The sequence below is a fragment of the Calonectris borealis genome, chromosome 3, assembly GCF_964195595.1.
Source record: "Calonectris borealis chromosome 3, bCalBor7.hap1.2, whole genome shotgun sequence".
NCBI classification, from domain to species: Eukaryota; Metazoa; Chordata; class Aves; order Procellariiformes; family Procellariidae; genus Calonectris; species Calonectris borealis.
In genome coordinates this window covers 8,123,078-8,146,562 of record NC_134314.1, presented here as the reverse complement: position 1 = coordinate 8,146,562, position 23,485 = coordinate 8,123,078, and the positions used below count along the sequence as shown (strand labels likewise).

At 46.3% G+C, this 23,485-nt stretch overlaps 1 protein-coding gene across 1 annotated transcript in view; it reads left to right on the top strand.

Moving 5' to 3' along the window:
- Positions 1-245: 245 nt before the first annotated feature.
- Positions 246-23,485, top strand: part of LOC142080087 (protein eva-1 homolog C-like) — a 219,143-nt gene continuing 195,903 nt past the window's right edge. The window contains exon 1 of the mRNA XM_075144933.1: positions 246-438. Coding sequence (XP_075001034.1) covers positions 339-438 — 100 coding nt within the window. The 5' untranslated portion in view covers positions 246-338. The remainder of the gene's footprint in view (positions 439-23,485) is intronic.

The window sequence follows — 23,485 nt, the reverse complement described above, 5'->3', positions numbered from 1 at the left end:
CCCCCAACAGCTTGCAGTGCCGCTGCTGGACAGCTGCACAGTCATAGTCTGCAGCAAATTTGGGCGAAACGATGGCTTTTAGGACCCTGGGACCTCCGCCAAGGCTCAGGTAGGTCTGTCTCATTCGTCAGCCTCACTCAGCCGGGCTTCATTCACTCCCGGGGATGTGCGTGTGTGGGTGCGTGCGTGTGCTGAGTGCTTTTCCTTCCCCGCCGCTGGCTGTGATCCTTCCAAGCCATGGGACTAACGCCGTTCGCCGGGCAATGAGGAGTGCTGGATTGGGGCAGAAAGCCATTTCCTTTTCTCTGGAAGAAAACAAGCCGTGAGGATACTTAAGGATGTGCCGCCCAGATGTGTCTCCCACCTCTACCTTCCTCATAGGACTCATGTGCTTGACAGCTTTCAGCAACTTTGCTAAGACTTCTGCAGACTTCTCAGGTAGGGGAGAAGCGCCGATCCTTTCGTACGCCGGACGGCTGCTTAGGGATGGGGGCTCTTATTACGGCGCTCCGGAGCCGCTCAGGGAAAGTGGATGTGAGCAGATCCGGGATAGTTACGCGGGGAGTAATTTTAATCTTTTTAAAATAAGCTGATGAAAAGGATCTTCCGTAAGAGGATTTTGAGTTTGTTAAAAGCCTTTCTCAACAACGCTTAGCAAAACTATTTCAGCAGTTAGTCCGAGTAACTTTGGGAACAAGGAAGGGAATAGTGTTAACTTGTATAAGTTTGTAGCAGGTTTTGTGCTGTGTTTCTGTGAGGAGTGAAAAGAGCTAGGTTAGGAGCCTGGGAAGGTCTGGGACGTAGCAAGACCCTATTGTATTGTAATGGGCCAGATTCCCTTCCTCTTAACATACAGCTCCTGATTGTTGCAAAATCCCCCTGAGCTGAGATAAAGGAGATGCTCCACGCACAGAATGAATTATATTCTAAGCCTATGTTTGCTTAAGTCAGGAGAAGTAGTGCCTCACTTCTAAATAATTTCTGAATCTAAAAATGTTCATAGCACTTGTTCTGAGTTGTGCACAGCAGGTAAATACACAGGACTTTGAAGGTATGGAGTCCCATGCAGCCCCAGCTGCATCAGTCATTTTAAAATTACCTTTCTGCTTCTATTCTTTGTGGATGTACATATGGGTCAGAGAAAATATAACAGATCTAATTTTACAGTTGAGCAGGATTGATTACTTTGCTTGGGAATGGCTAGTGAGGGTCACTTTGCTCTTGGGATGTTGGTTCTAATTTTGGGTCTTAGTGTGAAGATCTAGTTTGGCATATTCTTTAGGTATGCGTTGCAAAACTCTTGTAGTGGATAAGAACTGCCAATTATAGTTTGCTGATGAAAAAGTGCCATTAGCAAGAGCTGAATCTCACCGGACTCTGATTTCAACACATCACAACACTGCCACTCGCTTTCTGGGCGTGCATGTGTCTGCGTGCGGTGAGAGATTTGTGTTAGAAAGGAGGAGCTTGTGGTGAAGGGGGGACGGAATATATACAGTAGCTTGAAGTCTTAATGCGAATTGAAGGGGGCTGACTTGCTTGTGATTCAGTCTTCTTTGGAGACAGATCAATCCTGGGGGCTGCCATTCAAGGCAGATCTGCCTCTGAATGGAAAGGACTGAGGCACTTCCCTCTTACTAGGGTGTTTTTATCTCCTGCTTTTCGGCATTGAGCTTTCTCTGTGCTCCTCCTTGCAAGCAAGTTAATGCAGAAGGGGTGCATGGAGTGGGCACGACAGGAGCTAACGCTGCAATGGGAAAAGTACTGGTCCTTCTAAAATATAGATAAAGTTCGTCCCAGCCAGGCCAAATTGATAAGCATTAAAATATGCAAAAGTGTCCCAGAGCAAGGGTGTGTGTGCAACATAGCCAGAGCAATGGAAGCAAATTCAATAGGCTTTGGTGATGCTGGCGGAGGGGGGGCAGATGCTGTCCTTTTAAAAAAAACGGGTAAGAAGGGTTGCTGATAACAAAATCCTATTTTCTGCAACATCCAAACGTACTGTCACACTTTGGGAGGAGTGGCTTAAAACCCTGTGTACGTGCATGGTGAGGCTGTACTCTGAAACAGGGTCTGTAATCCCAACAGCGCAACCTCCCGTGAATTTCCATAACTGTTGAAATCTTCTGCCAGATCCAAGCTGTGTTTTCCGATAGCAGGCTTGGCAAATGTCCCCAGTCTTGTTGGACTGAATGTACCTTGTGGGACAGGAAACGTGGTTTGCTGCAGGAAAGGGCTGTACCCAGTGTGTAGCAGCTTGAAAACGGTTTTGTAAGTTCAGAAGCTGGGTAGCCACAAGGTGGAAGGGAATAGGAAAAGGTACAGTATTTCCCAAATCACACCTTGTGCTTCCCCAATACATTTTGCAAAGTCCCCATTGGTCTCCCTCCAATACTTGAAGGCACGCACCATGTGCCTCTATGAAGGAGTAGTGGCCCAGATAACTCTTCCTACCTGCTGGAGCACCTTGTTTGTTACTGTTATCCCTACATACGAATTGTCAGCTGATATGAGGAATGGAGGCGGGGTAGCCTTTTAGCATTATTTGGCCATAATGGTTTCTGGCCACTTACATACTTTTTCTATACCTCAGGGTGTTCTGGGTTCTTCTTCAGCATGGCTGGAATTTAGCAGGTGAACGTCTTTGGGGAACTCTTATAACCCTACCACCATATGCTGTTCCACCTAGAGGTGGTGCATCCGAAACATGAATTTTCTGCATCCCCAGGAGATGAATGGATTTGTATTGATTATTGCTGCTGAGGAATGCAAGGCTTGCTGTAATCCCATGAGAGATTTCTGCAGGAGTTCGACTGCTGCCCACATGCTGCAGGGAGACGACACAGCTTATTGGGACGTAAGGGCTTTTCCAGGTTGCAAATAGCAGTACTGTCCAGACAGCAGCTGATGCTCTTTGGAGAAGAATGTTTTTTTTTTAAACTTAATCCTGTAGACCTTGTTTAGCAACAAAGCTTCTCTGACTTCTCAGCTTGGTTCGACTCAGCGCTGTCAGGGAGGTGCTGCTGCTAGTAACACATCACGGCATTTTCGTGATGGGCCAGACACAGTGCATAGCCCAGTCCTGGAACAAAAGGCTTAGGGATGGCCAGTTTTGAGCTCTAAGCAGATCACAAGCAGCACTGATCTGACTCACGCACTGCAGCTATGCAGTAGGACTGGCCAAAAGACTTACCAATAATTGCACACCCACCCATGTCCCACTGCTCCCAATACTCTCCCACTGGGTGGGTCTTCAAGGTATGTGTCTCTTGGCTGCGGGAAGACTTCTTTTTTACGTAGGTCATGGGAAGACACCCTGAGAGGGTGCCCAGAGGTGTGGTGAACTAAGTCGGTCATGGGAAAGCACAGGGAGAGCTGGTGGGGATCTCTATCGTCTCTGGTCCCGGGCCTCTGAGCACATGGTCTCACATTGTGGCTCCATCCCTCCTGTTTGAACAGCTCAAACGCCACAACGTGAATATGATGAGTGCATGTCCTGCTGGGGACTGGTGCAATCTGAGATGTAAGAATTAAAATTCCTTTTAAGTGAAGTATTTGAACTATGTGAAGAGTTTTGAAGCTGTTTTCTTTAATAGTTCTTTAAACATTGATGTTTGCAGGAGGGTGTGGGGGTAGGAAGCGGGTCCTTGGGGAGAGAGTGGAGTTATCAGGCACTTTGCGACCACTTCTTAAGAAGGCCTGGACTTTTTCTCTGTGGCTTGTAGTACGGGCTCTTGATCTAATCTCATTCTGTGATCGGTTCTTGTGCTCAGGACTGTTTGAAGGCTCAGGACCTAGTGTCATGACGTGTCACATACCCCTCATGTTCAAGGTGACACTTGAAGACTGTGATGAGGTGTGGGGTAAGAGGCTGGTCTTTTGAGTCTCTGTGCTTTAACTATAAACCCTTAATCCTAATCTCAGTCCCGGCAATGAACTCTCTGAAATCCCTCCCTGTTGATAAAACTTCACCTTTGTTTTAGCCCTTTTCTATTTGTGGTGGGAGTCCAAACCAAAGCAATGGCTTGTGCTGCCAGAGGAAGCTATGCCATAGCTCCTCTGCGTAGGCTCTGGGAAGCAGTGATCCACGTGCAGGGCACAGATCTTGCTCCTTAGAAGTGCTGGGTTAATGAAAATGAGGCCAAAATTAATCTTTGGTGCTAACTTAAAATGCAGGAGTTGAAAGCTTAGTCAACAGCTATTGCTCATATCCCATGTGCTATCTCTAGCTCCAGCCATGGAGTTCCTGTCTCTGAAGCTAAATCATGAAAACACATGTCAAATTCTGCTCTGCCCACTGCCAGCCAAGGTGACCATTTAATTTCCAGCTGCATACCTGCAGGGAATTAGGCTTACGTGATTATGATGCCATGCTCCAATTCTCCTCAATAACTTTCCCATTCATTAGCTAATTTCAGGCACGCTGGATAGAAAGGTAGTGGCATCAGAGCTATGCGATTGCCGCGAGTTTCACGTTAGTGGAGACAGATCCCTTCACTACCGCTGCAGTACAGAAAAGGCCGTGCTGTGAACTCAACTATTTGCAGACATCAGAGAATCCACTGCAGGGAGCTAAGCCAAAAACGTAGGTTTCTAGGCATGGAAATAGCTTTGATGGAAGCTCATGCCTTTTCTGACACAGGAGAACCCAGCTGCGGGACATAAAGCTGTAGGAATAACAGCTCCAGTAGTGCTGCTCCCCCTGGGCCTGCTTTAATATTTATGTTCTGTGCATTATATTTGGCACAAGGTGGATGTGAGCAGCACTTTGCTTAAGGGAGCTGATCCGGCATCAAGCCAGATGAATACTGATAACTCCCATCCACACCCTGCAGGTGAGCCCTGGGTAGCTTTCGGGAGCTTTCCCTGGAGGCTCTTCCTGGCTTTGAAAGCACAAAGATTTTTTGTTGTTGTTGGTTTTTTTTATTTCCCCCCCCAAGAATGGCAGGTTTTCAAGTGAAAGCTGCTTTTGCCACCTCCCTGCTAATTGGCTCAGTGTGTTCGTTTGAGCTGATGAGGGCTGGAGTTGGGAGGGGAAAGGCACTTCTCCTTGATTGCATTTAATCAGTCAATAATAAAGGCAATTTGTTTGACAAATCCATTTACCAAATTATCACCAAAATCTACATGCTAACAGCTTCTGAATGGCTTTAGTCAGACTTTAATACTGGTTTTGGAGCCCTGAATGGGTCGATGGTGTCAAGGGGGGTCCAGGATTTCCATGCATTGAAAGCTGCAGGCTGCGCAAGGGGGATTTTCAAGAGAAAAGCAGATACAATTTCTCTTCCAGTGTGGAGGTGTAACTCAGTAATGAGGTTTGTGCTTTTGACCCCAGGGGCAAACAGACATGGTTTAGATGTCGTTTAAGGACTGGGCCAAACCCAGGCCACCTCCATACCCTCTCTTGGTGAAGGCTGTGAGTGATGAGGTGGACCTCAGGCTGCTGCTTGAGGAGGTCCTTGCCCCAGGCAATGTTTTCCTCCTCAGCTGGAGGTCATATGTGCCAACCCATCCATCACAGCTGTGTGGGCTGCGCTTTGGCTTTCAGAGGGAGGTCTGTGCTGGAGTCAAGAAATTCTCCTTTGCAGAGGTGACAAAATCCAAAACCTCATCAAAGCCAGTTAAAAACCGCTGTTGGCCTCTTCTGGTAATGTTCTGGAGATGTGGCTGCATGGTGAGCTGTAGGGGATGGGTTGGGGGAACTGAAGGAGGATGGCTGGGTCTGGCAGCTATGGCTGAGCGGTTCTCGCAAGGGGGAGATGCATTCGGTTTTGTGTCACGTATCTCTGTCGGTGGGCAGCAGTGTAAAGACCTCAGAGAGCTGACAGGTGTTGAGGAGGAAATCAATGGGGGTATATCAAGTGCCAGTTCTGCTGCTGCTGTTGGGAGAGGAGGAGAAGCAGCAGCACAGAAGCTGGGGCTATTTTGGTGCCTTAGAGAGTTGTTCCAGTTTGTCAGCAGGGATGCAGCTTTGTGGGCATCAATATAGTGTGTTAAGCAAAGATGCAAGTGTCTGTGCACTCCTGTCCTGAGGCTCCAGAAAACACTGTGGATTTCCCAACAGTTGTGATGATAATGCTGTGAGGGAGGACTTAGCGTTTGCTGACTCTTAAAATGTTCAGAGTTTACTTTTACTGAGAGCTGAGGGAACCAAACTGAGCTTCAGGAAGAGAAACACGTGTTTCCAATTCCGTGTGTTTGGGGTCCTGGGCTATGACCGGAGGTGCTGCTGTTACTGCTGCGAAAAACCAGCTGCGGGTCTCTATTTGTGGTGCCGGGGAAAGGAGGCACCGTTGGGGAGCGGTGGATGGGGTTGCTGTGGGTGCCAGGATGTCTCGTGAGGGGTCCATGTGAAACCTCATGTAGGCAACGACTTCAAGCTCAAGAGCCGTATGTATGCGTCTGGCTCACGTCATGTGGAAATCTACTGTTTTAGCCATCAGAGCCGTCAGCAAGAGCCGAGAGACCCCAGGGATCCCAATGTCTGTGTGATGATTGGCAATGTTTGTATAGTATCTACTAATTGCTGTGGCCCAGAAACTGATCCACTGATGCAAAGTTTTGTCAGTATCAGGAACGCTTGTAATTTATTTAATTAGTATTGTTAACAAAAAAAAAAAAAAATCCACTGTGGTAATTTTAATCACTTCAAAGTATCCCAGGTTATCAGTACCCACTAGATGCACAGGCTATTTGAGGAAAATGCGGCATTCTTCCGACGTCTGTGTGTTGTTAGGGATACAAATGCTGCAGAATTAAAGAAAGCAACTGTTTATGTCCTCAGGTAAAACTTATTCCCTGATTTAAGACTCTGTAAGAGCAGGTTTTATGTAACACAAATAGTTTGGTCAATTAAAAAAAAATAGTAGGAATTTTAATGTATCCTTTGTCAACCGAGATACTTAGGTGCTAAAATCATAATTGGGAGGGAGCAGAATGAGCTTAGTCTCTGCAGGGGGAGAAAAACTATGTATTTACACTTGGCACTTTTGCTGATCCTTTTGTTGATGTTAATTTAAACATGGCCTGATCTCCCAAAGTGCTTGGTGTTCAGAACTGAAAATGGGACTGTGCTGCGTTTAGGTGGGTGTGCAGTGATTTAGGTGGCCAACACCAGGACTGTTTACATGTCTTATTTGAGATTGGCTGCTTGTGCTTGGCGTGTTTGTGCATGTATAGATTGAACTTTCTGCTTTCTGTTCCAAGATAGCAATCCCAGTCCCTGTGGGGGACCATTTGAAGCAACTACCCCTGGGTTTTTTTGTGCTCTTGTCATTCCTTTTTATCCAAGACCCAAGACCTTCACAGATTCAATCTGTTTCCCTTGGAAGGTATGTGGCTGCCTGCAGGAACAGACCCAATGCGCTGCTCAAAGTAGTTCAGAGGACTTTTGGTCAGGTTGGTCTGGTGCTACAAGGTTCCTTGTGTCCTTGCCGCTGCTGTGCCTCACTGATCCGGTACTGCTGTTGTCTGGGATTTTTGTGCTTTTTCCAAGAAACAGGCAAGGGCCAAATTCTGCTCAGCTGTGAGGCGACTTTGCTGACTTGCCAGGATGCACAGAAGTTAATCCCAACTCATCTTGCTGATTAAATCTGATATAGAAATAATAACTGTGAAAATTTTAAAGAAAACTACTTGGGTTACCTACTATTATTATTATTAATTATTATTAACCTAGCTGCTCCTTTTGCTTGAAGAAAGATGGCAAGTTGTGTGTCTCTCAGTCTGGGTTTGGGCTGATCCAAGTATGCCTGGCTCAGCTCACTAGCTGAGGATACAAGCTCATTTGTAGTAATTAAAGTATGTATGTCTGCTCTTTTGGGGATGCCCAGTGCTTGGCTGTCTGGAACCTAGTGCATGTCTTTCCATGTCAGAGAGACAATGATGGTCTGGCAGTTCTGAGTTGCACAAAATAAATCTTGGCTGGGTCTCTTCAAATATGCCGTGAGCTCTTGAATAGAGTTGGTAGATCCTATGGTATCAGTATTGATGGAGCTCCTTTGGATAATAAGGTTTGCTGTACGATAATCACTCTTGGATCCATCTGGATCCTTGCATGAAGATGGAGCAGCATGTGTGGGACCTGCAGTTTAGGCAAACTCTCCGAGTGGTCAGGTTTCAGAAGTGTGCTTGAATTAACAGATGGATGTAGCGTATTGAAGAAGAATTTGCAGTAGATGTTGTCCAAGCACGTTAGTTGTGGTGGACGGGGGAGTTCACATCCACCTGCTGGTAAAGTATCTCACATCATTAACAACCGTGCCAGTGCTGTGCCTCACTGGTATGGAAGAAAATATTCTCTTTTTTAGAAATATTCCCTTTTTTTAATGTTACATTAACAGAAGAAGGCCTAGAGGGGTACAAGGAATTTTATCAGCCACTGACAATTAAAGAACTTCACTAGATACTTTTGTGTGACATCTTTTGACCCAGTGTCAACACACTAGTTGCCAGCAGAGACGCTTGTCACTCCTCCAGCAGCCCATAAAAGCACCAGAATCGTCAGGGTGTGATAGAGGGCTGTCTTCAGGTAAGTTATACTAAACCCTCAATAGATTAGGTACCTGCTGGTGCTTCTTGTCGAAAAGGGACCATTCAGACCACCTACTCTGAGACCCCCTATGTGATTGTGTTGTTTTATTTTCATCTGCTATCAGATGCCTGTGGTTTTGCTGCTATGATAGTATCGACATGTGTTGTATTAGCCTCAAGGGTTGAAAATGGGCTTTTACTCCAACAAGTAAATATAAAAACAAACACAGCAGTGGAGGGATTTTCTGCTGATTTTTCCTCTGTGATTTTTGTATCGCTCTGTGGGCTGGGGTGACCTGCATCCTGTGCCCTAGGACCTGTGGGCTCAGCTGTGATCTTTTATTGTTTGCTCCTCTGCATTGATATTAAGGTTGCTCTGTGGCAGGTGCTCTTCTTGGCATTAATTTCCTATGTTTGCTGTATTTTGCAAAGGTTTTTGGCTCACATGTTTTCCCTTGAAGCTGTGTTGGGCCAAGAGTACAGACACTTAGTGTGATTAAACTGATAGGTGGTAACCTGAGCTGCTGTAGCTGGATTATGTTCAATTTTGGGCCCCAGTCTTTGGGAAATCTCTTATCTCTGTGGTCTGTGTGAGTGCAGTGCTGCTGTGACCCTGGCGATGCCCATAACATGCTCCAGGACAAAATTCTGCACTTTGTTTTTGAAAAAGTTTAGCTTTTGTGTGGAACATTCAAAGAACAGCATTAAGGTTGCAAATCAAACACTTGGAAGTCCAGAAATGTTAAAATTAAGGTAGTTTTAACTACTTGAATCCAGTCCTTTGGGTTTTTACATTATGAGTTACTATTTAATGAGCACATACTACTTTTTTTCCACCTCCTTGGGACTCCTGTATTGTCCAGTGCACAGGACAGCTGCCTCACGATGTTTTTCTTTATCCTTCTGGTTCATTACGGCCCTAGGGCCTTTTTTACCATGTGTTATTTAAAGCCTATTCTGCTTATTGTGAGTCTTCTACAAACAGGGATGTGCTTACCCTTCTGGAGAGTCTGGAGTGTTACCTGCCTTGCACAGATGAGGATGCAAGGCAGAGAGATTAGCGTCAGGAGCTCTAACTGCCCAATATTTCAGAGGTTGTTAAGTATCTACCTTTTTCTCCAAGAGCAGCCCCTTACCCATCCTCTCAAGCTGTGATAGCCAGGGAGAAATATGTGGGGCCACGCTGAGGGTGGGAAGAGGAGGCGAGCAAGCAGCTGTGTGGATTCCTTCTCCAATACTGTAATGCATATATGCAAATGGACTGCACAGGTTGAAATGAGCATTACAGTTGCAAAGTCAAGTGCACGTAACTAAGTCTTGCAGGTTAATCCCGGTAGGCAGCTAAACACCACACAGCCGCTTGCTCGCTTCATCTTCCCACCCTCAGTGGGACGGGGAAAGAAGAAAGGGAGAGTAAAAGCAAGAAAACTCTTGGGTCGAGGTAAAAATAGTTTCATAACTATTGAAGGAGAAGTGGAAGAAAAAAGAAAGAAAACGAAGTAAGTGATGCAAAGGCAATCACTCACCGCCTCCCACAGGTAGACTGATGCCCAGCCAGTTCCCAGGCAAAAGATGGCTGACTTACCTAAACCTCACTCCACTCTGTTTTATTGCTGAACATGACGTTATTTGGCATGGAATATCTCTTGGGTTAGTCGGGGTCATTTGTCTGGTTGTGTCCCCTCCCAACCTCTTGTGCACCCTCCAGTCATAGAATCATTAAGGTTGGAGAAGACCTCTAAGATGATCGAGTCCAACCATCAACCCAACACCACCATGCCCACTACACCATGTCCCGAAGCGCCTCATCTACACGTCTTTTAAATACCTCCAGGGATGGTGACTCCACCACTTCCCTGGGCAGCCTGTTCCAAGGCCTGACCACTCTTTCAGTAAAGAAATTTCTCCTAATGTCCAGTCTAAACCTCCCTTGGCGCAACTTGAGGCCATTTCCTTGAGGCCAGTCGATTCTCTGGGGGGCAGAGTGAGAAACAGAGAAAGCGTTGATGCTGTGCAAACTGTTCAGCAATAGCTAAAACATTAATTAATGTTGAGTACTGTTTTGGTCACAGATCCAAAGCACAGCACTACACGAGCTGCTATGAAGAAAATTAACTCCGTCACAGCCAGACCCAGTACACTAAGGAAAGGGCAACATTACACCTGTATTTTATATGTAATACGAGCTAGAGGTGGATATGATAACAAGCTTTCAGTTGGCAGATACGATCTGAGCCCATAAAGTGCAGTTGTAAGAAGGGTCTGGTTTTGTATAATTTTTTTTTCTTAGAGCAGTCATGCTTTGAGGTTTACTTTATTTGGGATGAGATAAGAGTACTTAAAATTGGGTTACAAATTTGGGGTCAGGCCTTGGAACGTATTCCAAGAGGTCCTTAAAAATGAGTTTTGAAGACATTCCCCTCCAAATTCTTGTTTGCTTGTTTCTGTCTCTTCACAGGAGAAAAAAATGTAAACATGTCTATTCAAAGGCATGAATAACAATCCTCTGGTGCAGGTGATATGACTAAAAATAGAGCCCCTGGGATTTGTCCAGTTTAGTTTCTCTCTAAATTTTTATTGTGTGGGTAACTCCTTGGAAACTGAGGTTGTTGATCTGACTGTTTCCAAAGCACGTCCATCTCTTCATGTGTCTTTTGTACAGGGGCTGCTTCTGTTGTGTTAACACTGTTTGCTTCCTGGTTTATGTGCTCAAGCTGAATTCCAGCTCAAAGAGGTTAAAGCTTTATAAAAGTGACTTGAGCAGGGAAGTGGCTCCACAGTTGACGATGAAGCGCACACATCTGTGACCCACGCTGTGCTCACATGTTAGTTTATTGTTAGCCTCACAATAAAGGATAGCACTGGTTTTTGTTCAGCTAAACAACTTTGATGGAAGGAATTGTATAGAAAAAAGAATAGATGAAGCCTGGCTGTTATTTGCCAAAATGTTCTTTGTTTTAGCTGCGTTGTGTGGGACGCAGAACTCCCAGAAGGGGATAGTCTCTGTAGCAGCCAAGGGGAGCTGATGGATTGGATGGGGAGGCAGAGACAGAGGTTCAGCAAGAAAGGCTGAAAAAATTTTCTGATTCTTCCTGCCCTTTGGGTTTGCTTGTCTTTAGCTGACAGCCCCAGGCTTTCACTTAGGCTATGCTGCAAGAGTAGAGACTCTGCTATACCAATAAGTTGCACGGTAAATGCATTTGGTGCCATTTGGCTCGGATTTGGTTCAGAGTTAGCGTGCACAGATAGTAATTAGCGTATAGCCGGTGGCTGGAGTGTAAAGCTCTATCAGCAGCTGCAGGAAGCTGAATGCTTGGTGTTAGACAATCCATTTTTCTTGCTGGATACATGAAAATCACTTTATCTTTTTTTTTCTTAAACATTGTCCATATAATTGGAGGGCAGGGTTCAAGTTCAAACTGATAAGATTATTTTGCTTCCCTAAGCTGCATGACAATGGTCCTCTTGGGAAATTAAACCATGGACCTCCTTTTGCTGTAATGGGAACCAATCTCATTAGAAACAGAGCTGGCTTAGTGAAGAGTCCAACCTACCGTACAGATACGCGTTCTGACCCCAGCAGGCCTGAAATGCCTTTTGTTCACTCCAGCCTCCTCTGCGTTTTCCCATCGCTTATATATCTGTGTGGTGGAGCTGGTGGTGATTATTTCTGCTCAAGAAAAGCCTGCTGGGGGGTGAAAAGGAAGTTGATTGGCCAGCGTGATATCACAATATGAATGATAAAGTGATTTTTTAAATGTTTCCCTTGATTTAAGTCATTGGAGTGCAAGACTGATTAAGAAGTCTTTTGCAGGGTATTGGAGATTAAAGGCCACTCTTCACTGGTTTGACCTGTGAGACAGAAGACGATCCTTTTCTGCCTCTCAGCATTACTCTCTTCTACAGATCAGAAAATCTGGACCTATTTACACCAACCTCTCCAATGTCTGGACACAGGAAGCTCTTTCTGTTGGGGAAAAGAAAGACAAACCTTTTCACCTGTGTTGGTTCTGTCTGTCCTTCTTGGTGATGATTATCAGGTCTTCATGAGTTGCATGTAGACTGTCCAAGCTGCTTTATCAGGCAGTTGGGACCAAGAGCCTTCAGCTGGCTCGGTGCGCGCCGGTGCCAGCAAGAGAGCAGCATGACTGTGCCTGCAGCAGGCTCTTGGGGAGATGTTGTGGCTGAGGAGCAGTGCTGAACTGTGAGGATGCTGCTTCTGGAGATGCTCATGTGCATGCCTGCGTTGGCCCTAGCTGGTGTTGTACATCCTTCTGTTGTTTGCTTGCTTCCTTTTGCATCCTCACGTTCTGCTTTTGGGATCCCCCCTATCCATTTATCTTTCTATTTATCTACTTATTTGTATTATCTGCAATTTTTCCGCTTTCTGAGGTCCCTCAGCTCTGGGAGATTAGCGGTACAGCCTTGGCTGATTCCAGCTGCTCCCATGAGATGGAGCCACACTAAGGATGCTAAGAGGGACAAATCCCACAGGTTCCTGGGTTAAGAGCCATTTTCTGATCCTTAAGGAAATCCTTGTGCCCTTGCATCTCTCCTATGTCCTACTTCTCTGACTGATCTTGGAGGTAATGCCTGGAGCTTGACTCCTGGCTGGAAGTTTGTGCTTGAAGCAGTCTGGCAGGGAGGGCAGACTGTGGACAGTGTTTGAAAGTGGCACCAATGAAAGAATGAACCTGGCCAGTTATTGTAGTAATTTGTTGCTATTGATTATCCTGGAGGCGAATGGTTAAGTGGTGAGGAGTCCTGACTAGTGTAGTGATTCAATTTAAAGCAGTAGGGCTATTCACATGAGGGATAGTTGGCTTCTCTTTATGCCCACTCCTGATGGATATGAAGTGGCTCTTTAAATAGATGTCATTAGCAAGAACAAGGGTTAACCAGGGTAATTAACACTGCTAAGCCATAGTCTCTCACCAGCCAGGCTGCAAATAGGCAGCCGAAGAAACAGATCTGTTTTCTGTTCTTGTTACATTTCTGGATATTTTAAGGTTTCTCAGAACAATCAAACACCCTTTGACAATGGCAATCTCTTTTCTTCATGGTGCAGCCTCTGAGCAAGCATTCAGACCCTTTCCTTCTGGGATTGCTCATTTCCTTTTTTCTCCTGAAATAAAACCAATACTCCCCCAAAAGCACAACTTGTGCAGTGCTGTGACAGAGCCAGCCTCTGTCACTCTATCAGGCAGGCACTGGATGGGACTTTGTCTTCTGTTTCTCAGGGGAGGGGAAAAATAGAAAGCAACAAAGAAACCCTTTTCATATGTTGTTTTAGTGCTGTCAAAAATAATAACTAATGCCCACCCTGAATTTCTCTCAATGCTTTTTCAGAGGCTTCCATCCTTTATACGCATGGGGGAGAACGAGGCACGTGGGAAAGAAATCACATTTAGTGAAATAAAATATCGTCAAGCCAATTGGAGGCACAACCCTTGGGTCTCCTGAAGTCTGGGGCTGTCACCCCAAGCCTGGTTCAAGTGTGAGAAGAGCCTGTGATTAAAGAGACTGTCACAGACCTCCCGTGTGTCCCTGCCTACACAGCCCCGAAGCTCACCATGAGAGCCTGGGATCCATGGGATTCAGCCTCTGTTTCCCTGCCTGTCCCTTTTGATTACGTGTTTCCTGAGTCTCTCCGTGTGTCTTTTACTGTAGCTTGATTCCTTGCTAGTTTTTTTTGGAGCCCAGATCCTGTAGTTACCTGGATTGTGGTGACTTCTAAATAGTTTTAGAGCTGGGAAGTTGAAGGGTATGTGTACTGCCCCATTAATAGTGCTGCCTCTCTGAAGATGTTTTGATACAGAAAGGTGTCCCGAAGTAGATAGATATCTCTGAGTAGATGGTTAGATAAATAATCCCGTCTATCAGCTGCTTTCAAATGAGTGTTTTTTACTTGATCCTGTCTGTGTTAGATGAAGTTACTCCTGGAAAGGATGCCTTTATTTGCACTTCAGCAGTCCAAAGTAAGTTCAAAAGGAGCATACAGAGGGTTTACCCACATCTGTGAAGTTTGCCAGCAAATGTTTTGGGTGAGGCACCGCTTCAGCAAGTTGCTAGCCTGTAAGACCAATGGTGGCTGCCTGCCTAAGCCAGGCAGCAGACCTGGAGAAAGGTGAAGGTGCAGCTGTAAAAGTAAAGGTGGGAGCATTTTCTTTGCCAGCTCGACCTGACAATGGAGGGCTCTGATACCACCTCCTCCAGTGTCCCCATGCCTCTCTTGCAGAGGTGATAGAGAATGAAACACTTGTGCCTTCTTCACCACTGGGGCTGCGGTCTAGCCAAGCCCTCTCTGCTCCCCAGTGCAGTATCAAAATTCACTTGGTCCAAGTTTTACATCCTTTACAAAGGGCCAAATCAGCCTGACCCACCTTGATTATAAGATATTTCAGAATTGTCTTTAAACACAGACCTGTCCCTTTGTGCAAAAGTCTTCTGCTGGTTGAAAGCTACTCTTCTGCTGTGGGGTTAGTGAGGGCTGCAGGATGCTGTTAGTACCCTGAGTGGGATGTTACCCCAGTATCCATGCCTGTTGGATGCAGAATTGCCTTTTAAAGCCCATCTCAGCTTTGTCAATGTTGGGAAATTGGTACAGAGATGCAGTTCTGGGTCTGCTGGCCAAAGCGGCCCAAGCTAAAAAGTGCTGGGTGGCGGGGGAGGCTGGCTAGATGCTTGATCCCTTGTTTCAGGGCCTTTCTAGCTCATTTCCTAGCATAGTTTTCTGGAGGAGATCAGAGCTGCCTCCATCTCAGCCCTATGTCATTGGCTTAATGGCAGCGCTGATGGATGTGGAGGGAGACCAGGCTTTTCCCTGAACACTTGGCCTGGTGGTGGTGGGGCGAGGGTGAGGTCAATACCCGTTTCTGGTCTCGAAGGAGTGGCTATCAAAGGGCAATAACTTTTCATTTAGGGCTTTTTCCATTGGTGACAATGAGCCTGATTTGCATTGCAGAGAAGCTGTCATGTAAATGGTGCCTGGCTCATGTGATAACAGAGCTCAGCTCAGCCCCTGCGGGATATGCATTGAAGGTAAGAAGTTTTCTTAGATATTAGGTATGTGGAAGGCACATTTATCACACAAACGTGGTGGGGAGAGGTAAGGAAATGTCCATCTGATGGTGTATTTAGACAGAGATTGAGCATGCAGGAAATTGGTGGACAGAGATGGAAATTTACTCTTCCAGGCTGTGCTCCATCTGAGTCTTGCCTGGCTGTGTGATGGAAGCATCCAGCCCTCCTGATGCCTGAGCAAAGCTTGGTGTGTTTTGAGTGCTCTGGTGAAGGCTGTTTTATTCTCACTCTGATGGCTTCTTCACGCTAATGCTTCAGTGATAAATCATTGTTGGTGTTTCTAATGAGGATTTTAGGACTGCTCTGGAAACTTTAAAACCTGTAGTAGTAAGGTATGGCTACAGCTTAGAAGCTTGGTTTGCCTCCAAGGCAAGACAGGCTAGGTGCTTTTTTTTTGCGACAACTCTAAATTTTCTAGCCTTACTTGAAAGCTGTAATGTTCCCTCCCTCTTCTCCCTCCAGTTCTGAATTTCCAGCAGGTCTCCAAGTAATATGTTCAAACACACGCAATAAATCTATCAAGAGTAATTCACAGTTACATAGCACTGATCATTCATGGCTGTACAGGCATTTTACCATAGAGAATAAATACCAATAGCATTATTTTGCAGATGGAGAAACTGAGGCACAGATTGTGTCATCAGCAATGGGATTCCATTTTCGTTAATTGTACCAAAGACACCTTCATCTCACCTAAGCTGTTCCTTTGGACTTCTAGGGGATGTATCATCTGACTTTCATTACCTCTACATCCAGAGATCAGTGGCATCCCATGATTGCTGGTTCCTCTCCATTGACCCAAAGAAGGTCCAGACAGCTAGCTTAGACTAGACGGATCCTGCTCAAAATCACAAAAGTGGAGAACAGTAAAGCTGATACCCTGACTTCCAGCCCGTCTCCTATGCCTTTTTTAGTTCTTGACACTTTGCTGATACGCAATGGATATAAGGTGATTCTGTAACTTCTTCCTTCTGTCTTTTTAAGACACTTTTTGCAGGAAACTTCCTATTAGGGTGGTGAGGTAAGGAACTGGAATATCACCCTCTGTGTGCTTGCAGGTAATGTCTGTGTGGTGGATTGCTAGCCTTGCAGTTGCTCCCTTACTATGAGGAATCCTAGGTAATGCTCCTTGCACTGCTCGGATAGAGCTGAACAAGCCCAAGCAGCAAGGAGACTGGCTTCAGTGGAGACTGGCTTTGAGATTAGAGCGTCTGTGTTTGTATTTTCTATTTTTCACTTTCCAGCCTAAGGACATTCATTAATTGTTTTGATGGAGGTACCATCTCCTAGTCTTACAAATGCTGTGCTTGTTCTAAGAGCAGAATGACATTCATTCATTCTGAAACAACCTGGGGATTTGTTTTCTTGGGTCTTGTAAAACAGACTAGGTATAAATGCTGCAATTAGGAGGTGATGGGGTAATCTCATTAGTCAATGGGAGGAAACACTGGGGTCAGTGGGTTGGATAATGAAATCTGAAGATAAATTTTGATGTGCCAGATGGCTTGGCATAGTGGTTCCACTAATTTGGAAAGAAGAAGAACCAATAGTAGCTTTGAAGAACAAAAGCTGCAGCAAGAGGCGGCATGTGATTTCTCTGAGCTAAAAACCTGCTTATGTGATGTCTCAGTTGAGGCCTGTGGGATCCATCCAGGCCTGCTGTCTATTCTTGGCTTTTTTGGCCAGTTTTGGGCAGTAAGAGACAGGCCGCCAGCAAAAGTTAATGAGGCACTGGCAGTATATTGCTGTGCCTGTATGATCAGTGGCTCAGCAAGAAGAAATAATCCTGACATCTCATTCTTTTGGAAGGGGCTGGTAATTTAAATATCTTTGTTCTTTAGGGATGGTTGTGTTTATGGTGTCCCCTTATCCACAAATATGTAAGACTTAACATTCAAAAATTCTGATACTTGGTTTTTGGGGTGAGGTTGTAAGCTCTTTCAGCATATCGCTTTGTTTGGGCTCAACTCGTCATTTGCTGGGATCAGTACCCACTAAAGTAGGCAAGTGATAGCAGTTTTGGGGCTAAAAAATAGGAAAAAAAAAAATTCCAAGTTTTCAAGAGTGACCTCTGAGGTGGGAACACTTCTGTTTTGGCTTGGCCTAGTGGAGATGGTGTCACCAGGGTCTGCTTTCACAGGGACCCGCTCGGCTCCTTTCATTTCCATTCGTTTTTAGTGTGCTTGGCACCAGCACACACTGATGCATCAGCACACACCGAGGCACTTCCCATCCTGAGTCTGTCTGCAGGGTTGTGGCCCAAGAGATACCCCAAAGGTAAGTGGGAAGAAGTTGGATATGGTCCTCCTCCTTTCCGCTTTGCTCCGTGCTCGACACAAGCACTCACTCCTTACCTCTCTCACCTACCCACACCAATATTTTTCCACAAAACAAACAAGGAGCAGGGTTTGCCAAGCTTGGCTGTATTGCCTAAAACAAAAGCTGAGGAAATCCAATTGCACACTCTGGCCACCTTACCTGGCAGCACCCTGATGCTATTTTCTTTTAGTGAGCATCCACTGCAGGCAAAGGCTTGTCCTGGGCTCCGGGCCATTGCGGCAGCTCTACTGATGAGTGCCCAAGCTTGGAACAGTCTGATGAAAGCTCTTAGTCTTTAAAGCAGTGTCCAGAATAGTAGCCAGACTTCATCTGGCTGTGAAATAATGAAAAGCGTATTTACGATAAGAAGTCTTACTGAAAAAATGTGCTTGTAACTGGGACGCAGCCAGTCAGTGCTCCGTATCTCCTGGCAGAAGGGAAAGGAGGAACTTTTTCATAGTAGTTTAGTGTGTTTAGTATTATGAAAGCTCAATGGGCTGGATCTTCAGCGAGTGAACAATAACGTAGGTCTGAGAGCAGCGATGCTGCAGTGATAATGATCTGTATACTACCTGAGAGTAGCTCAGGTTAAACGTAGCTGGACCATTCTCCTAGGATCCTTTACCATCCCCATAGAGTCATATGGGCTCTAGTTTCTTAGCCCCCATCTTGAGTCCTATTTACATTGGTCAAAACCAACACTTTTTTTACCCCTAAATGCCTTAAACACTGCAGCACCTTCAAAACGATACATACGACTCGGCCACTTCCAACCTAATCTCTTCCTAAGAGTGCAGCACCATATGCTGGAAGTAGAATTTAATGTGAAAACATTAATCTGGCAAGTGTCCTCCTCCTCCTGCAAAGGGTCTAGGTTCTGCTGCTGGAAGGGGACCCAACTGCCAGGCGGTCCAGCGAGCGGAGGCACTCAGCAGTGGCAGGGAAAGTCCCAGAGGAGACGCAGCTGCGGGGAGAGGCCGTTATAAATCACAGTGGCCCCAGCCGTCGGGCAGGGCAGCGGGGAGATTGATGGGGTGGGTGGGGGAGCTGAGGCAAGGAGAGTTCAAGCATCAGTCTGACCCGCGAGAGGGGAAAATAGCCCCAGCCCTCAGCAAGGTTTGATTGAAGCCTGCTGTTCCCCCGAAGGGGAAAGGTCAGGCTCCGCTTTGTCAGGCGCCCTCAAACAAAAAAACCTGTTTATACAGGACCCACCCCTGTACCTTGTGAGGTGGAGGGTAAATGGGCTTGGAGACATTCAATGCTCCTCTCTCTGGTAACGTTTGTGTCAATGAACAGTGGAAATTCGGATTGGGCTGGTAATAAAAGCCTGGAAGCAAGTGGGCAGATTAAAAATCCACATAAACATTAACTGGAGTCAACCTCCGTAAGTGTTATATTGGTGGTCCAGGGACGATGCTGTTGAGTGCTCTGGTTTCCACACGGAAGGGATGGGATGTGTGGGAGGGTGGTGGTTGTTACCAGCATGGGCTCGAAATTATGCCTGAAGCAGGGCACCGCTGTACGTATCTCTGCAGCCTGAGCGCGGTGCAGGGTGCTGCTGGCACCTGGGGAGAGGAGGGTTTCCACACTTCATTGCCACCTCTGTGCCGCAGATACCCCAACGGCTCGACATAATGTTTTGCCAGCCCTGATGGTTGAGCTAGAAGTGAGATGCAAACTTATTGTGTGTCTGGGGACCTGTAGTCAGGAGGACATTCATTTAGAGCAGAGGTGTCTGAATTCCCAGCGCTGGAGGTCTCTGCCAGAAAAATTCACCTTCTTTGCTCCCAGACGTCCTTTTTCCTGAGTCCCCCCAACATGTGGGCAGGGAATAGCTTCTGGCCATCTGAATTGTTATGGTGACCTGCTCCCTGTTGCAGTCTTTCAGAAGGACTCTGTGGGTCCCCGTAATGTGATAGATGCTTGTCCAAGCATCATATGATATGAACACAAATGCCTCTGTCACAAGTATATAGAATCATAGAATAATTTGAATTGGAAGGGTCATGACCTTTAAAGGTCATCTAGTCCAACCCCCCTGCCATGGGCAGGAACATCTTCAACTCAACGGCTCAGAGCCCCGTCCAACCTGACCTTGAGTGTTTCCAGGGGCGGGGCATCTACCACCTCTCTGGGCAACCTGTGCCAGGGTTTCACCACCCTCATTGTAAAAAAACTTCTTCCTTATATCTAGTCTAAATCTACTCTCTTTCAGTTTAAAACCAGTCCCCCTTGTCCTGTCACTACAGGCCCTGCTAAAAAGTCTGTCCCCATCTTTCTTATAAGCCCCCTTTAAGTACTGAAAGGCCTCAGTAAGGTCTCCCTGAAGCCTTCTCTTCTCCAGGCTGAACAACCCCAAATCTCTCAGCCTTTCTTCATGGGAGAGGTGTTTCATCCCCCTGATCATTTTTGTGGCCCTCCTCTGGACCCGCTCCAACAGGTCCATGTCTTTCTTGTGCTGAGGGCTCCAGAGCTGGACGCAGGACTGCAGATGGGGTCTCACCAGAGCAAAGTAGAGGGGCAGAACCACCTCCCTCGACCTGCTGGCCACGCTTCTTCTGATGCAGCCCAGGATATGGTTGTCCTTCTGGGCTGCGAATGCACATCATTGGCTCATGTCCAGCTTTTCATCCACCAGTACCCACAAGTCCTTCTTGGCAGGGCTGCTCTCAATCCCTTCACCCCCCAGCCTGTATTGGTACCGGGGCTTGCCCCGACCCATGTGCAGGGCCTTGCACTTGGCCTTGTGGAACCTCATGAGATTCACACGGGCCCACTTCTTGAGCTTGTCCAAGTCCCTCTGTATGACATCCCGTCCCTCAGGTGTGTCGACCGCACCACTCAGCTTGGTGTCGTTTGCAGAATGCCTGAGGGTGCACTCGATCCCACTGTCTGTCATTGATGAAGATATTAAACAGTACCAGTCCCAGTACAGACCCCTGAGGGATATCACTTGTCACTGATCTCCATCTGGACATTGAGCCGTTGACCACTACCCTCTGGATGCAACAATCCAACCAATTCCTCATCCACCAAACAGTCCACCCATGAAATCCAGACCTCTCCAGTTTAGAGAGAAGGATGTTGTGGGGGACCGTGTCAAAGGCCTTACAGAGGTCCAGATAGACGACATCTGTAGCCCTTCCCATGTCCACTGGTGCAGTCACTCCATCATAGAAGGCCATTAGGTTGGTCAGGCAGGACTTGCCCTTGGTGAAGCCATGCTGGTTGTCTTGAATCACCTCCCTGTCTTAGCACAGCCTTAGCAGGGCTTCCAGGAGGATCTGTTCCATGATCTTCCCAGGCACAGAGGTGAGGCTGACTGGCCTATAGTTCCCTGGGTCTTCGTTTTTTCCCTTTTTAAAAATGGGGCTTATGTTTCCCCTTTTCCAGTCAGTGGGAATTTCACTGGACTGCCACAACTGCTCAAATATGATGGATAGTGGCTTAGCAACTTCATCCGCCAGTTCTGTCATATACATGACAGAAACATGGATACTGGGAATCAGATATGGCTTCGATGTCCTGTCCCGCATCTGGCTTGTGCTCATGTTGTAAATAAAGCTAGATGAGGGGCCCGTGTGATTTGCCCTAGCCAAAGGCTGGGCACCTCTTCAAGTAACCAAAGTAAGAACTGGCGGTTCAGGAGCCAATTTCTGTGTGAATGGGATGTTTCCGTCAAAGGAGAGGAGGCATGAAAACGGTTTCAGCCATCTGATTTTAATGTACCACCATACGTCTGCCGGAGCCTTCCCAGCCGCTTTCCAACCTCTCCCCTCCCTTTCTGCCCTTACACAGAGGAGGAGCTGAACCAAGTACAGCTCAGCCAAGCATGGGCAATCTGGCATCTCTGCTCTGGTCCTGCCTGGCTTTTATCTGTTTGAAAGTTAGCGGTATAGAATACATTGATTAATGGCCCAGTAAATTAATTGGCAGCCTCTGTAGGTTGCTTTGCAGCTGATGGCTGCAGAGAGCTGTTGGAGTGGAAAAGCATAACGAAGTGCCAACTTATTAGGCTGTGACGGTGCCCGCTGTTCGGCAGGCGTTTTCCGAACAGGAAAGGAAACAAAGGCATTTTCCTGAGGAATGTCGCAGGCAGAAACTGACTCACAAGGAGGGGGGAAGGAAGGAATTTTCAAAAGCCCAAATCCAGGGGGAAAAATCCCAAATGTGTAGTTCAAACACAAAGTTGGCACTCTTCAGATAACGGAGTCTTTGCCACAGGATTGTAGCTCAAAACTGACTTTGATTTGATTTGATAGAGTTTGATTACATGGTGTTTCGTGTGTTGAAGGGAAGACCAAATTCTGCCCAGATCTGAGGCTGTGAAGGTCTCTCTCCTGCTCTTTCTTTCCGAGTAGCTAAAGAGGGAAGTACAGGCTGTGTCTCTGCCAGCTGCTGCGGAGGCACCGGCTTTTCCCAGCTCTCCAGAGGCACTTTCTGAGCACTAAGCAGAGCAGCAACTGGGAAATATGGCCTTAAAATACTCTGTATGTGTGCTGATATTAAATATCAAAACCAAAAAGTTTCTGTTGTCCTGTAACAAATTGAGTTCTGTCTGTGTGGGGAGCAAAAAGTGCCATCAGGAAAGAAAACAAATGGAGTAGTTGATGACACATGAAAGAAAAGATATTACATCATTTTTAAATGTCGTGGAGAGCATCCCCTCATCTGCCTGATGCATGCATTCAGTTCTTTTGCGTGAGCGCCGTTGTTTTGTTTCTCCAGTTTTGTAAAAGAAGCTATCGAGGCTTATTTGAGTTGCCTAGATATTACAGGAAATAAAGCAAAATGCCTTGCTCTGCCCTGGTCTGAGGTGGTTGCTTTTGTGAAAAGCCTGCTTTGTAACGATCCTTCCTTACCAGAGGCACTGGAATTTAGCTCCTTCCACCTTCAGTGTTGTTTCGGTTCCCTCAATGGGCAACAAAGAGGGAGACACAGCTCCAGGAGTCAGTTCCTCCGAATGGTCTTTGAAACACCGTGACTTAAGTAAGATCTTAACGAAGTAGGATCTTAGCTCCTGCTCAGACTCCTGGCTTCTTGGTTGATTTTTGGTGGGAAGTAAGGATTTTAAGTAGGACTCAAGAGCTAAATCTTGTTTTGAATCTGGGTCTGAGCCCATGTCACTTAAAGTCGCTGGATGGTTTTCCTTTGGAATAACTAATGGAACAAAACTTCTCTGTGGGAGTCTAATCTTACCAAAAAGGAAATCTGGCTTTAAGGGCTTCTGCAATCAAAAATGCTGCAGCATTGTAATGCAAGAACTTCCTCTGCTAGTTCAAAGTTGTTAAAACAGAGTTTGATGAGTTTAATTTTATATTCATTCAGAACGGTGGTCTTGTTCTGCAGTCGGGATGGGGGAAAATGCGTACAGGAGTTGTGGAAGGGGCTGTAGCAGAGAACAGATTTCCAGCTGCTGCCTGGCACCATGGCTCTTTCCCCACCACTTGCCTTGCTGTCACTCTGCCTGCCATGTGAGAAGGCCTATGTGTGGAGAGGTAAGAATAGTCTGACCAAAATAAAATAGAGCAGATGGTTTGGAGGTGAGAGC